Source organism: Emydura macquarii, unplaced genomic scaffold (assembly GCF_026122565.2).
Source record: "Emydura macquarii macquarii isolate MOO-44397 ecotype Brisbane River unplaced genomic scaffold, CSIRO-AGI_Emac_v2 contig_629, whole genome shotgun sequence".
NCBI lineage: Eukaryota > Metazoa > Chordata > Testudines > Chelidae > Emydura > Emydura macquarii.
The window spans coordinates 9,545,217-9,558,063 of NW_027130766.1; the positions used below are offsets into that span (position 1 = coordinate 9,545,217).

At 56.9% G+C, this 12,847-nt stretch overlaps 1 protein-coding gene across 1 annotated transcript; it reads left to right on the forward strand.

Moving 5' to 3' along the window:
- The first annotated feature begins 5,409 nt into the window (after window positions 1-5,409).
- LOC137148522 (glucose-6-phosphatase catalytic subunit 1-like) lies at window positions 5,410-12,506 on the forward strand. Its single transcript, XM_067541405.1, has 5 exons — window positions 5,410-5,724; window positions 6,990-7,099; window positions 10,041-10,146; window positions 10,894-11,009; window positions 11,987-12,506. The coding sequence occupies exons 1-5, from the start codon at window positions 5,495-5,497 to the stop codon at window positions 12,496-12,498; spliced, it is 1,074 nt and encodes a 357-aa protein (XP_067397506.1). The 5' UTR covers window positions 5,410-5,494; the 3' UTR covers window positions 12,499-12,506.
- The last annotated feature ends 341 nt before the right edge of the window (window positions 12,507-12,847 follow it).

Here is a 12,847-nt window from a genome sequence, read left to right on the forward strand (position 1 = left end):
TGCTGCAGCTGCTGGCAGGTGGAGCCTGTCACCCAGCCGGGCAGGCACAGACCTTGCAGTGAGGGTGGGAACACCGCACTTGGGCTGCTTCAGAATGTTCCCTCTGATTTTTGGTTAGTAGGCCCTCCCCACCGCACCAGGCTGCACTGGAGCCCCAGCTGTGTCTCTGCCTGCAGTGGGGCTGCTGGCCAGGAGATCAGTGGGGAAAAATCCCCATGGCCCCATTGTTCCCTGGGGGACTGTCACAGGGCGGCATGGCTGGTCCCTTTAAGTGAAGTGGGACCAGCTCTCCTAGGCCAGCATAGCTGCATCCCAGGTTGTCCTGATGAAGTGGGTGGGGCAGCACCTGGAGCTAATAAAGAAGAGAAAAGCGGCTGTGCATGAGAAGAGGCCCCTGGGGCTGGGACATGACTGGTGCAGGAGTGCTGCTGGCTCCAGGGTGGCAGCCCTGTGGCCAGCGTTCCTGAAGAGGAATGGGGCACGGAGAACTGCATGGCAGAAGCAGGGCAGGGCAGGGCAGGGCAGGGCTGCGGTGCTGAAAGGGCTGAGGGCTAGGACACCAGCAGGAGGCAGAAAGGCCGGGGAGTTCTTGCAGAGATAAAGAGCAGGGAGAGGCTCTGGGAAGGAAGGCCTGGGACCGGAGTGACCAGGAGAGCAGAGCAGGCTGAGGAGAGAGGCTGAGCAGTGCCTGGGCTGGGCTGAAAGCTGTGCTGAATCCAGACAGGCTTTGGGGAGCAGGGGCTGTGCCCAGCTTGGGACTGCCCTGGAAGACTCCCGTGCTCTGGACTCCAGGTTAAGGAACCAGAGCCCGAGATCTGGGGGGTGTTACTGGACCTGCGCTCATGCTGTGGGATTATTGAGGAGCCCTGAGGGCAGAACTGATGTAGGGGGGGCTTGCAGACACGGGGAGATGCTCTGGAAGTGGTGACCCACAATGGAAGAGGGACAAGCAGCCACTGAAGGATGTGAATGCAGCTCTTGTGTTAGTGGGAGGATGTGGGGGACACGTGCTCTCTGCGTGAGGAGGGTCCAAAAAGCTGCTTTAATAGGAAGTATTTAGGGGCGAACAAGAGTCCATATGTAGCCTGCAGGACCTTTCACAGTACACTGCTTTACAAACACTGGTGATATCTTTGGGCCTGGCTGGTCTGTGTTGAGGGCATGGCATTAGGGGGACTTTCCACCCCCTTTGCACTCCCCTGTTTCTAGGGCCAGCCCCAGGCTCAGTCAGACCCTGGTCTGACTTACAGAGCTGCGGAGGTGGATCTATGCTCCGCTGTGGGCTGGGTCTGCATTTATGGAGCAGAGAACTCCGTGTCATTATGACTCATCACCGCTGCCCCTCGCTGAGCTCTGGGGAATGTTCCTCTGCCAAATACCTCGGGGTGATTGATTTTCCAAACATCCCCTCGAACTGCCCTGTAAATCTCCTCCATTTCCAAGTGGGGCCCTGCCTCCAGCACCTTGGAGCTGAGGAAACCCTGCTGCCGGAATCTCTCTGTTCTGGGCCTTGTTACAGAAGAACGGGGGGGAGGGAGCAAGGTTGTTGGCAGCTAGAACAATGTGTGTAGCTCCTGCAATGTTGCGGGAGGGCAAAAATGGAGCAAGCAGACCTATGAAAAGTCAGGGGTGAGAGAGGCAAATCAAAGTCTGGGGATGGGAACTGCTCCCCTTGCCCTGTAGCAAATGTTCCCCTGCTTGTGTGATTCCCTTGTGATCTGCTGAACCCACCATTGCATTGCCAACCCCCACTGTTAACATATCACAAGCCAGGACCGCAGACCATGAGCCTGGCTTAAAAATCATGACATTTTTTAAAAACTCATTCTGACACTTTCCCTTTGCCTTGCCTTCGGAGATCATGTTTCCCAGCTTTTCTCTGCAACCAGGAGGGCTAGAAACTTGCATTATTTTTTAACAAAAACAGAGATTCTCTCATAATCCTCTGATTCCAGGAGCTGGGGCTTTAAGAAAAGCACCAACTATTGCAAGAGCTCACGCAAACAGCCACTTAGGAGCAGAACGGGTGGGTTTAGATGATGGAGAATTCAAAGCTTTAATGGGTGTCCAGCTGCACAGTGTCCATTGTTTATCAGCCAGGCCCAGCTCGTGGGGACGTGACCCCTGCCTGGTCTGCCTGGGACAAGCTGCCCACAGCTGAGTGGTTCAAGGCTCTTGGCCTGAACGTTCTCACTGAGCAGAGATAAGGGATGTATTTTCACTGACTGACAATCATTAAACCCTCCTGCTGGTTCCCCTGCTTGCGCACATCAACCTGTGTCGGTGCAGAGGCATTTGGCCGCCCTCCATGAGCGTCACTGCTGTTTGGTTAGCATCTCCTCGAAAACTATCACCAGCAGCTAGGCAGCTGGGACCTGGCCGGCAGGTGGAGAGGCAGGGCCGGGAGCGCTGCGTTACAGTCACAGAGCAGAGGAGCTGGGCAAACACTAAGCCTTGTGCAGCTGGGTTGATGCCTGCAATGGCTGCTTCTCCACCCTAGACCTGTCGCCTGTCTACAACCCTGCAGCAATCTCTGTCCCAGCGGCTCCGCATCGCTTCAGTATGGTTGACACTGAGCCACATCCCTTTTCCCCAGACTCTCTCCATGCTGCTTCCTGAAACCCTCGCTCACAACCTAGGGGCCAAACCTTCGCATCAGGGCTTTATGTGTTGCACTAGCACCGAGTAGGGGGGGCCTGCTCAGCTCCCTGCCTGGACTGCTGAGCCCCCTCTGCGCCGGTCTTCACGGCCCCCAACCCCGCTGTCTAAAACGCTGCTATGCTCGCTCCCAGCTTTGACCGCTCCACCCCTTTTGACGGTCCACCAGCTCCCCACTGCTGTGTGTTGGGTCGGGCCCTCACTTCCAAGGCTCTGCATCGCTCAGTTAGTGCCTGTGTCTCTGCCCCAGCTGCCGACCCAGAACCAGGGGCCCAGCCACCCCCCCCCCCCCAGCCTTCCTGCTAGAGAAACAATCCTGCCCATGTGAGCGCCTGTGTGCACCTGCCTCCACCCCTCTCTGTTGTCCTGAGAGTGTCTACGGCCTGTGGACTGGACGTGGCTTGGGTCAGCGCCCTCCGCAGCTGCCTGTGCTGCCAGGCCTGACGCGCCGCCGGACGTCCTGCAGATGATAAATACCAGGGCTCAGCGTCAGCTCCTCAGCCCTGGGAGCAGCAGGAGCCGGGGACAGTGGGCGAGCTGAGGAGCGGGCTGTGTTTGACGCCTGCGCTGCATTAATTTGTGTTTGCGGGGGCTGCCTCCCCTGGAGGGGAGCGTCACGGAGCTCTGTCCCCCACTGAAAAAGCAGCTCAGCGAGACACCAGCCAGGTGTCAAGAGCGCAGGGTGGTTCTGAGATCGAAGCACTACCCGAACTGGGCAATCTGGGGTCATTGCTCTGCTCGGCTGTATGGCCTGGGCCTGTCACTCAGTCTGCGCCTCCCTTCCCTGCTCTGCAATGGGCGTAACTGTCCTGCCCTGCTGCACAGTGGGGCTGGGAAGGTAAAGACTGGGAGGCTCAGACACTGCAGTGATGGGTGTCAAGTAAGCACCACAGATAGTTCAGTGTGGCGTGCCCGCTCCTGGTTCCCCAGAACCAGCTCGCTGTGTTCCTCTGCCACCTTCCCTGGGTCTCAGCGAGCGCACGGGCTGCCCCAGCGAGCCACAGGCACATCAGAGTCGGATGGGACCAGAATCACCCGCTATAAAAGGAGGCTCTTCTTGTTCAGCGCCTGACAGTGAATCAGTCTGGCCGAGTCCTCTGCATGCTTCTGGCTTGTTGTTGCAGGCGGCTGGCAGTCGTGCAGCTGTCGAGGCCGTGATTTGTGCTTATCAGAAGAAACGCTGATAACGCTGTCAGGGCAGGCTGGCAGGACGGCGGCAGCACGGCAGAGCCTGGCTGTGGTGGAGGAGAGGCCAAACTTAAGGATAAGGGTGTCAAGAATTTAGCATATTCCCTTCGCTTCTGTTCGACAGGCCCAGGCTGACGCCAGGGGCGGATTCCAGGGAGCCGTCAGGGTTTTATTGTCCGGCATGACCAGGCTCTCGCTTTGCCTGGGACCCCTTGTAAGGGCTGCCTGTCTCCTGCGCTTTGTAGCCACAGCACGTGGGGCAGACTGGGAGCCTTTGCAGAAAGACAGGGCAGGCCCCGGGCAGGCTGCACGGATGCAGCGCTGGCAGCCTGGGATTCGGGATTCGGAGTAGCCTGGAGCTGCTTGTTTCTCTGGGCGTCTTTCGTGCCCTGGGAAGCTCAGCTCTTTACACGTAACAAGCTAGAGACAGCAGGGCCAGACTTAGCGCTGGGGTCAGCTAATGCGACTCCACTGAGGTGCATGGACGTTTTACCACTGCCTGCGGGGGGGCAGGATTGGGCCCTATGCAGCCGCCTGTGGGGGTGCAGCCCTGTGTGCTCCTCCTCCTCCATTGAGAGCTATGCCAGGGCAGCAATGGGCACGTGGGAAGCAGGGAATTGCTGAGCCAAGAGGGTGAGCTGCTCAGGGAGCTGCTAGTTTGCTAACATGTCCAGGGGATCTGGGCAGCTGAGCGTCACAGCTCCTTCGAGGTCACACCAAACACCAGCAAAGTGTCTCGAGAAGCCCAGTCACAGGCCAAGAACTGGGAACGCCTGACTAGCTAAAACCACTGGAAGTTCCTCCTGGAGTTTCTGGGGAAACTCGTTCCATTAAGCAGAGGCTGGGCCAGTTCCTAGTTACAACACAGGGTGCTGCACATGCCATAAGGGTGCCCGTCCACCCACCCCAGCACGTGCTCTCCGCTTTCAGTCTGCACTGGGCCAGCCACATGCTGCTTTCTGCAATTTTCACCCCAGCTACGTGACACCTCCCTCCATAACCCAGCACAGGGTTGCTTGCCCTCTGCTGGACTCCAGTAATATGCCAAAGTGACTCCACTGCTTTCAGTGGGTCCTTGGGACAGCGTCGCACTGACTCAGGCCCAAGAGCGCTGTGCTGCAGACCACTCGCATTCCTCTCAGTCCTTCCTGCTCTGCTCAAAGAGCGGCCTGGAAATTCTTCATTGAAAAAAGGAACACGATCAGTGCGGTTTGCAAGTGCCAGTCAAGCAACCGCATCAGGAGGCAGTGGGAAAATGGGACAAAACTGGGAGGCTTGGTTCAGTTTAAAATCCAATCCGGATTGATCTTTCCTTGGCTATTACTGTACCGTAGCCAGCAGCGCGGTGTTGCAAAGGGTTAACAGTGCCCTGAGGTCAGTGGATGGCATAACATGCTGTTTTTGTCAGCCCCTTTTACGTAAATTGCTCTAAACATGTTTGTACCAACTCTCAGTGATGCACCTTTGATCAACAGGGGTTTAGACAAAAGTATTTTGGGTCCAAAGATCAGTGCCGGAGCCAGCAAGCGACAGGCTGCAAACAAGGGCCTGGCAAGATATAAAGCAGCCCAAGAGCAGTGCAGCCTCATCAGAGCCTGAAATCACTCAGCACTCCCAGCTGCTACTGAAGTGTTGCTAGAAAAGGAGAATGGAGGCCGGCATGAACGTCCTGCATGGCGCAGGGATCCAGGCGACTCACTACCTGCAGGAGAACTACCAGGGCTCCCAGGACTGGTTCCTCTTCGTCTCCTTCGCTGCCGACCTCAGAAACACCTTCTTCATCCTCTTCCCCATCTGGTTCCACCTCTGCGAGGGGGTGGGCGTCAAGCTCATCTGGGTGGCCGTGATCGGGGACTGGCTCAACCTGGTCTTTAAGTGGTGAGTAGCCCATGCTGTGCCTGCCCCTGCCGCTCGCCCTGCGCTCACGTAAACCCGGCTTGCTATCTGGGCACGCGTGCTGATGGCGGTTTGGCAAAGCAGGGTCAGGGTGGCGCCAAGCTGGAGCGTTCCAAAGACAAGTTCCTTCCGCTTTGCCGCGCACAGATTTCCTTCCAGGTCAGACCCTAGGGAAGCCTTGACCTGCATTGATTGGCCGTTTTGGGGGGACCAGTGGCGACAAGACGTCTCCCCGCCGACTCTAGCTGCTCCTGGCTGCTCTTTGTGGTGCAGTTAGAACCCCCGGACAGCAGCAGCCCAGGCACACAGAAGAAACCCTGGCTACATGCAGATCTCCTGCAAGATGCTCCCACGGCCATCACACCAAACCTTCTCCCGGCTGCCCCTTGCCAAAAGCCAGGGAGAGCTAGAACCTGAACTACCAAGGGGCACAGCACATTGCGCGTGCAGCCATGCTGCTATCACTGCGGCTTCTGTTTAACTGCTTGTGTTTGTCCAAGAGAGGCTGTGTAGTGCAGGGGCTAGCGTGCTTAACTGGCTCTCCGGAGACCTGGGTTCTCTCCCTGCTGAGGGATGTGTGGCAAGGCAGCCTCAGTTTCCCCTTCGCAATACAAAAGGTGCTCTTTGTAGAGCTCATGAAAGAAAGCGGCAGGGAGAATGCCTGGGGCATGATCCAGGGGTGGGAGGCGAGCAGGGGAGCCAGACACAGCACTGGGCGCCATCCATCCTTCCCCAGGTGCTGCGTTCCTTCCAGCCATTGCTCTTCTCCAGACTGGCTGGTAGAGCGGGGCTCTGACCCATTGGGAGAAGGGCTACGCTGTGTGCAGGGATGGAATTGCCTGTGGAGACAAGGAGGGCCTGTGGTGGGGTGGGCCCAGGGGGATGGGGAGTCAGCCAGCACGAGGGCACATGTTGTATCTCCAATTACACACCCTAGGAAAGGCAGCCCATCCGTGTAGATTTAATGTCTCTGGGGCCCCGCTGCAGGATTTCTGCACCGTCAAAGAAAAGGGGGGAATTGGCTTATGAGTTTGCAGAATGTGCTGGTGCCTGTACCACAAAGCAGAGCCCAGCTGTGCACCCCAAGGTCAGGCTCAATACATACCAAAAGACGATTTGCCTGGAACCGCGGGTCCCCAGTTCTCGCAGAACCTGCCTCAGTCTGGGCTACGGATGCTGAGCTGTGTCCTTGCTTTCCTGCTCTTGTGCCCAAGGCAACTAGAGCCGCTTTTATTCTTATATTTCAGGATCCTCTTTGGGCAGAGACCCTACTGGTGGGTCCATGAGACCAGTTACTATGGCAACACCTCCATCCCTGGGATCCAGCAGTTCCCCCTCACCTGCGAGACCGGCCCAGGTGAGACTGCCTCTAAAACACATCTAGAGAGAGGAATTGGCAGAATTGTGCTTCATGTTATACATAAGGAGGCGCGAGACGTCTTTCATTGCAACAGCAGCACATGGAGTGCAGGGGGCATGTATCAAACAGCCACACATCCACCGGGGAGGAAGGGGAAGGCGTGGTCTAACCTGCTCCAATACTTGACTAGGCGTGTTAGAACATTTTTTCTAATACCCACCCTAAATCTGCCTGGCTGCATCTACTTCTTGTTCCACCAGGAGGGACATGGAGAGCTCTTGATTACCATCCTTTCATAGCAACTCTGTTACCAGGTTCCCCCCTCAGCCTTCCCATCTCTAGATTAAACATGTCCAGTTCTTCCAACCTTTCCTCAGAGATCAGGTTTTCTAAATCTCTGGTCATTTTTGTTGCTGTCCCTGTGCGGGTCTCCCCAGTTTGTTCACATCTTTCTCGGTGCCCAAAACTGAACATATTACTTCTGCTGAGACCTCCCGAGGACACGTAAAGCAGGACAATTACCTGCCGCATCGCACATACAACACTCCTGTTCATACAGCCAAGAATTACATTTCCCGTGGTCACGGCAGCATCACACTGCTGACTCAGATTCAATTTGTGAGCCACTCCGACACCCGGGTCTTTCTCTGCATGCTGCTGCCTAGCCAGCTAGTCCCCACTTCGCATTTGTGCATTTGTGCGTTTGTGCGTTTGTGCATTTGTGCGACTTTTCCTTCCTCACTGCAGTACTTGGCACATCTTCACTGAATTTCAGCTGGCTGAGTTCAGACCTATTCAGCTGGCTGAGTTCAGACCTATTCTCCAATTGATCAAGATTATTTTGCATTCTAATCCTGTCCTCCAAAGTACTTGGATTAGTTAAACTGTATTAAAGCCCTGTGTGGACACTCTCATTCAGAATGAAAGAGCCTTAATTCAGTTACATGTAGTTAATTTTGGAAGTCAATTAACATAAACTGAATTAAACAAGAACTAATTGTGAATGAGAATTTAGCTTAATTTACTTCCAAAATTAATTACATTAAATTGAATTAAGGCTACTTTTCATTCTGAATGAGCGTGTCCACACAGGGTCTTAACGCAGCTTAACGAACTCACGTGTTTAGCTAAATTGGGTTAATTGTCCTGAGTGTCACAGTGCAGACAAGCCCTTACAAGGAACGAATGGCAGAGCTCTGTCACCAAGCGCGTGCAGCTGGTCAGAACAGTTTAGACAAGCTGGAGCAGTGGGCACTCAGCGGCTGTCCTGCAGCAGTCCACGGTCACTGGAGAAAGGGACGCTGTGCGCGTGCAGATTATGCCCTGGCAGCAGGCAGGGGACAGTCTCACCCTGCTGGGGTGAAATGGGCCAACGTAGGCAAAACTTGCCCTGGGACTAAGCTTAGCCTCTGTAGAAGAAACCTTTGCTCCGACAGTTCCGATATTGAGATCACCTGCCCCCGATGATACGGCAAAGGGCTTTCAGCCCTCGGCGTCTGCCCCGCTGCAGCAGATGGGCAGCCTTTCCTCCCAGAAGAAGATGGACTAGCCCAGTACTGGGGCCTTTTGTTTTTGGCGGGCCCTTGACCCATGCTGGAGTTAGAAGCCTGGTGCAGAGCTCAGCAGGAAGCCAGGCTGGCCCAGATCATAGGCATCCCGTGTATGCTGCAGGTGTTGGGGTGTTGTTCATGCCAGCTGTTTTGTGTGGACGAACACACACACACACACTGCTGCCCCTCTCCTAGATGGACTGCTCCAGTGCTGTGTATGCAGTGGTGGTGTAGCCAGGTCAGCAGAGCCCTGCTGCGCAGATACAAAATGTGTATCTGCATCCAATCCACGATCCGCAGCCATGGTCTGCAGGTAGCTGCAGATTTCACAGCTCTACAGATCGGCCCCGGGAGACCAGAGAGCCGAGGTGGGGGAGGCGATATCTTCTATTGGACAACGTCTGCTGGTGAGAGAGACGAGCTCTCCAGCAACACAGCACTCGTCTGCAGAAGGAGAAGAGCTGACGGACAGCTCTGTGTCGCTCAAGAGCTTGTCTCTCACCAACAGACGTTGTCCAACGGAAGAACTCGCCGCCCCCGCCTCGTCTCCCCTGTGTTACGTGTCCCTCTGCCGGCTGAGGGGTCTCTCCTTGGGGAGGGGTCTGCAGAAAGCCGTGTAGTCTTGAGCACGGGCTAGGAGCAGGGTTCCTTGCAGTCTAATGCCACCGCCACTCCTGGTGCTCTTTCTGTAGCCTTGAGCAACACTGGATAAAGGCGACTGTCTGGGCCGCCCCATGGTTCGGAGCATGGTGGCAGCCTCGCCAGGAGGTGCTGACTGCGGTGTGTGGGTGTGTGAACATGTTCCACGGTGAGCGAGAACCTGGGGTGGAGCATGAGGTTAATCTTCCACGAAGGCCAGGCCCAGGTCTGGGGCGTGATGGAGCTGCTGTCTGAGGATCTGACATCGAATGCCTGTGCAGAATGGGAGGCTCTGGCTGCACAAGTGCCAGCACTCTGGCAGTATTATGATTATTGTTCCCCAGTGCCGGCGGGTGTGAGGAACTGGCCCTGTGTGTGACGGGGCCACAGACCCTGAGGAATTTCGCCAAGCTCCCGCTGGCCTCGGTGCTAGCTCTGGGGAACCACGCCCAGTGCTGAGCTATTTCTCTTTCCGCCTTGTTTTCCCTCCTGCACACAGCTTGTTATGACAGAGACGCCCCCGCCAGTGCCAGCGTTTCCCTCTGTACCTGCCCCTCTGCCAGCTCCCCAGCGCCCTGCTGCAGCCAGCAGTGCTGTGCTGGGATGAGGCAGGCGCTTGGCCTTTCGGCTGGGTGTTCCCAGCACTCTGGGCATCTGGCGGGGGTTGCTATTAGTCATCAGGGACGTCCCACTCACCGGGCAGAGAACTGCCTGGGAAGGTGTAATGCAGGTGTTTTCTCTCCCCCTAGGGAGTCCCTCCGGCCACGCAATGGGCGCTGCAGGCGTTTACTACGTGATGGTGACAGCCGTTCTGTCTATGGCGCTGGGCAGGAAGCAGCCGACAATTAAACACCAGTAAGCAGCGTTCAGACTCTTGCACGCCCGTCTCTGCAGGGCAGTGGGGGTGCCCTGAGGCTGGAGGGAGGTGCATTTGGAACAGTGCAGTCGAGCTGTGGAACTCCCGGCTGCAGGAGGCTGGCAGCCCTACACGCTCACAGCAGGGGCTGAATGGCTGCATGGGCATTAACACCACTGGCAGCTAAGCCAGCTAGACCCTAGATTAAGGTTCGCATCTCCTGCTTCCCATGAACCAAGCGCCCGCTGCAGCAGCTGGGAAGGAAGTGAAGAGCCTGGCCAAAGCCTGGATCCGAAGCCCCTGGAAGCTGGGGGGACTCTGGATGCATGTGCTTTGCAGGGGGGTGATCAGGCAAGCTCCGTGGTGTCCTGACTCTGCCCCGTGACGTCAGTGGGAGCTTTGCTGTCACCGTCAGTGGGAGCAGAGCTTGGCCAGCACCAAGCGCTTTTGGAGCCCTCCTGGATCAGGCCACAGCCTGACTGGGGAGGGCAAATCCCTCGTTCTGAACCTCTGCCTGCCCCTCGTGGGCTGTTTAATGCCTCTTTCAATCCTGTGACTGTCGTTCAGGGCTTTATCATGGGACCCTCCCTCCTCTGCACCCGCTGCCACTACAAACAGGGAGAGACGTCTGAGGTTCCAGCCTCCCTGCCCCTCGCCAGAGGGAGCAGGAAAAGCCTCAGTGTGGCCCAGAGCAGCCACGTGCTCTGCTGACCTTCGCGTCTAACCAGAATGTCTCCCTGTTGCAGGCTCTTGCGGGCAGCGCTGTGGGCAGGGTTCTGGGTCGTTCAGGTCTGTGTCTGTTTGTCTCGAGTCTTCATCGCTGCCCATTTCCCTCACCAAGTCATCGCAGGGGTCATCTCAGGTCAGTATGATCACAGGCACGGCCTCCTCCTCCTGCACAAACAGCCTGTCCCTGCCACCGCGCAAGGGCTGCAGGGCCACCTGCAGATATTCTGCGGTTCCAAGGCCAGAAGGGACCACTGTGCTCATCCAGTCTGACCTCCTGCCTAGCACAGGGCAAGGAACCGCCGCCGAATAATTCCTTTGGAACAAAAAAAATCCAATCTTGGTTTAAAATTTGCCAGGGCTGGAGAATCTGCCATGACCCTGGGTAAATGGTTCCCGTGGTTAATCCCTCTCACTGCTAAACGCTTGCGCCTTATTCCCTGCCTGACGTCTTGCTTCAGCATCCAGCCTCTGGATCCCATGAGGCCTTCGGGCTGAGCCATTATCAAGTATTTGTTCCCCACCTAGGTGCCTGTAGCCTGTGGTCATGTCACCCCTTCCCCTTCTCTTTCACACTCCATGATTGAGCAGTGAGTGCATTGTCATCCTAGACGGCATGCGCTAGGGACGTGCCTTTTCAGAACCCTCGCTCCCCAGGCTCTGGAGTTCAGTCAGCCAGCTCAGCCAGCGAGAACAGTAGCAGGCCAGTTCCAGTCACTGGCGGGTGTTCATGGCAGCAAACCCTGTCTGCGGGCGTGGCCACGGAGGGCTGGCACTCTGAGGAGTGTCTCTTTGCAGGAGAGGCGGGTGTCAGCGCACTAAGTGGCTGGTGAAGATTTGCCTCTCCATAGACACTGCCACCTTAATGCTGCTCATCCCAGAGAGCGACTTGGCAGCGCTGGCGATACTCATTAGTCGGCTCTGTGATGATTCTGTGACAACCCTGGGAGCAGCTGCTCTCAGGAACGATGCGCCACCAGTGCTGTCTAGCGCCTGATTTTCTGGGACCCCTGGGGCTGCCTGTGTGGCTCCATCTCTGCACCCCAGTTGGGTGCAAGCAACGTTTCCTCTCTTTGATGGGTTGTTTCTCCTCTCATGCTCTGTTACCTGCAGGCATGGCCGTGGCTGAAGCTTTCCGGCACATCCCCTCCATCTACGATGCCAGTCTCCGGAGATACCTGGGCACCGCCCTCTTCCTCTTCGGCTTCGCCCTGGGCTTCTACCTGCTGCTGAAGCTTCTCGGCGTTGACCTGCTCTGGACCCTGGAGAAAGCCAAGAGGTGGTGTGAGCGGCCGGAGTGGGTCCACATTGAGACCACCCCCTTCGCCGGCCTCCTCAGGAACCTGGGCATCCTCTTTGGGCTGGGGCTGGCCCTCAACTCCCAGATGTACCTGGAAAGCTGCAAAGGGAAAAGGGGCCAGCAGCTGCCCTTCCGCCTGAGCTGCATAGCCGCCTCGCTTGTCGTCCTGCACCTCTTTGACTCCTTCAAGCCTCCCACCGAGGTGGAGTTGCTGTTCTACGTCCTGTCCTTCTGCAAGAGCGCGGCCGTGCCCCTGGCTGCGGCCAGCCTCATCCCCTACTGCGTCTCCCAGGTCCTGAGCCAACAGGAGAAGAAAGCTTTGTAGAAGGAAGGAACTTGGGCATTTATGGACGTGCCATGCGACATGTCCCGGGCAGGGCTTAGGGCCCTCAGCTACCCCATGGCTCTGGGTCCAAGTTAGCCAGCACTTCAGCAGACACTGGCTTATCCCCAGCCCTTCCCAGGGCTCTCTCCTTGCTAGATCTGCAGAGAGTGACTCCGTCCTGAGGCCAGCCCAGCCCCCAGTTACAGACCACGTCGATGTGCAGGGCACACGCGGAGCAAGCCCAGACTCTGCCTGGCTCCGTCTCCTCCCGTGTCCCTCATGGCTTGGCCGTGGGGCCTGGGAATCTGAGCGTGGCAGGCAGGCGCCCCCGCAGGGCATGCCAGTGCTA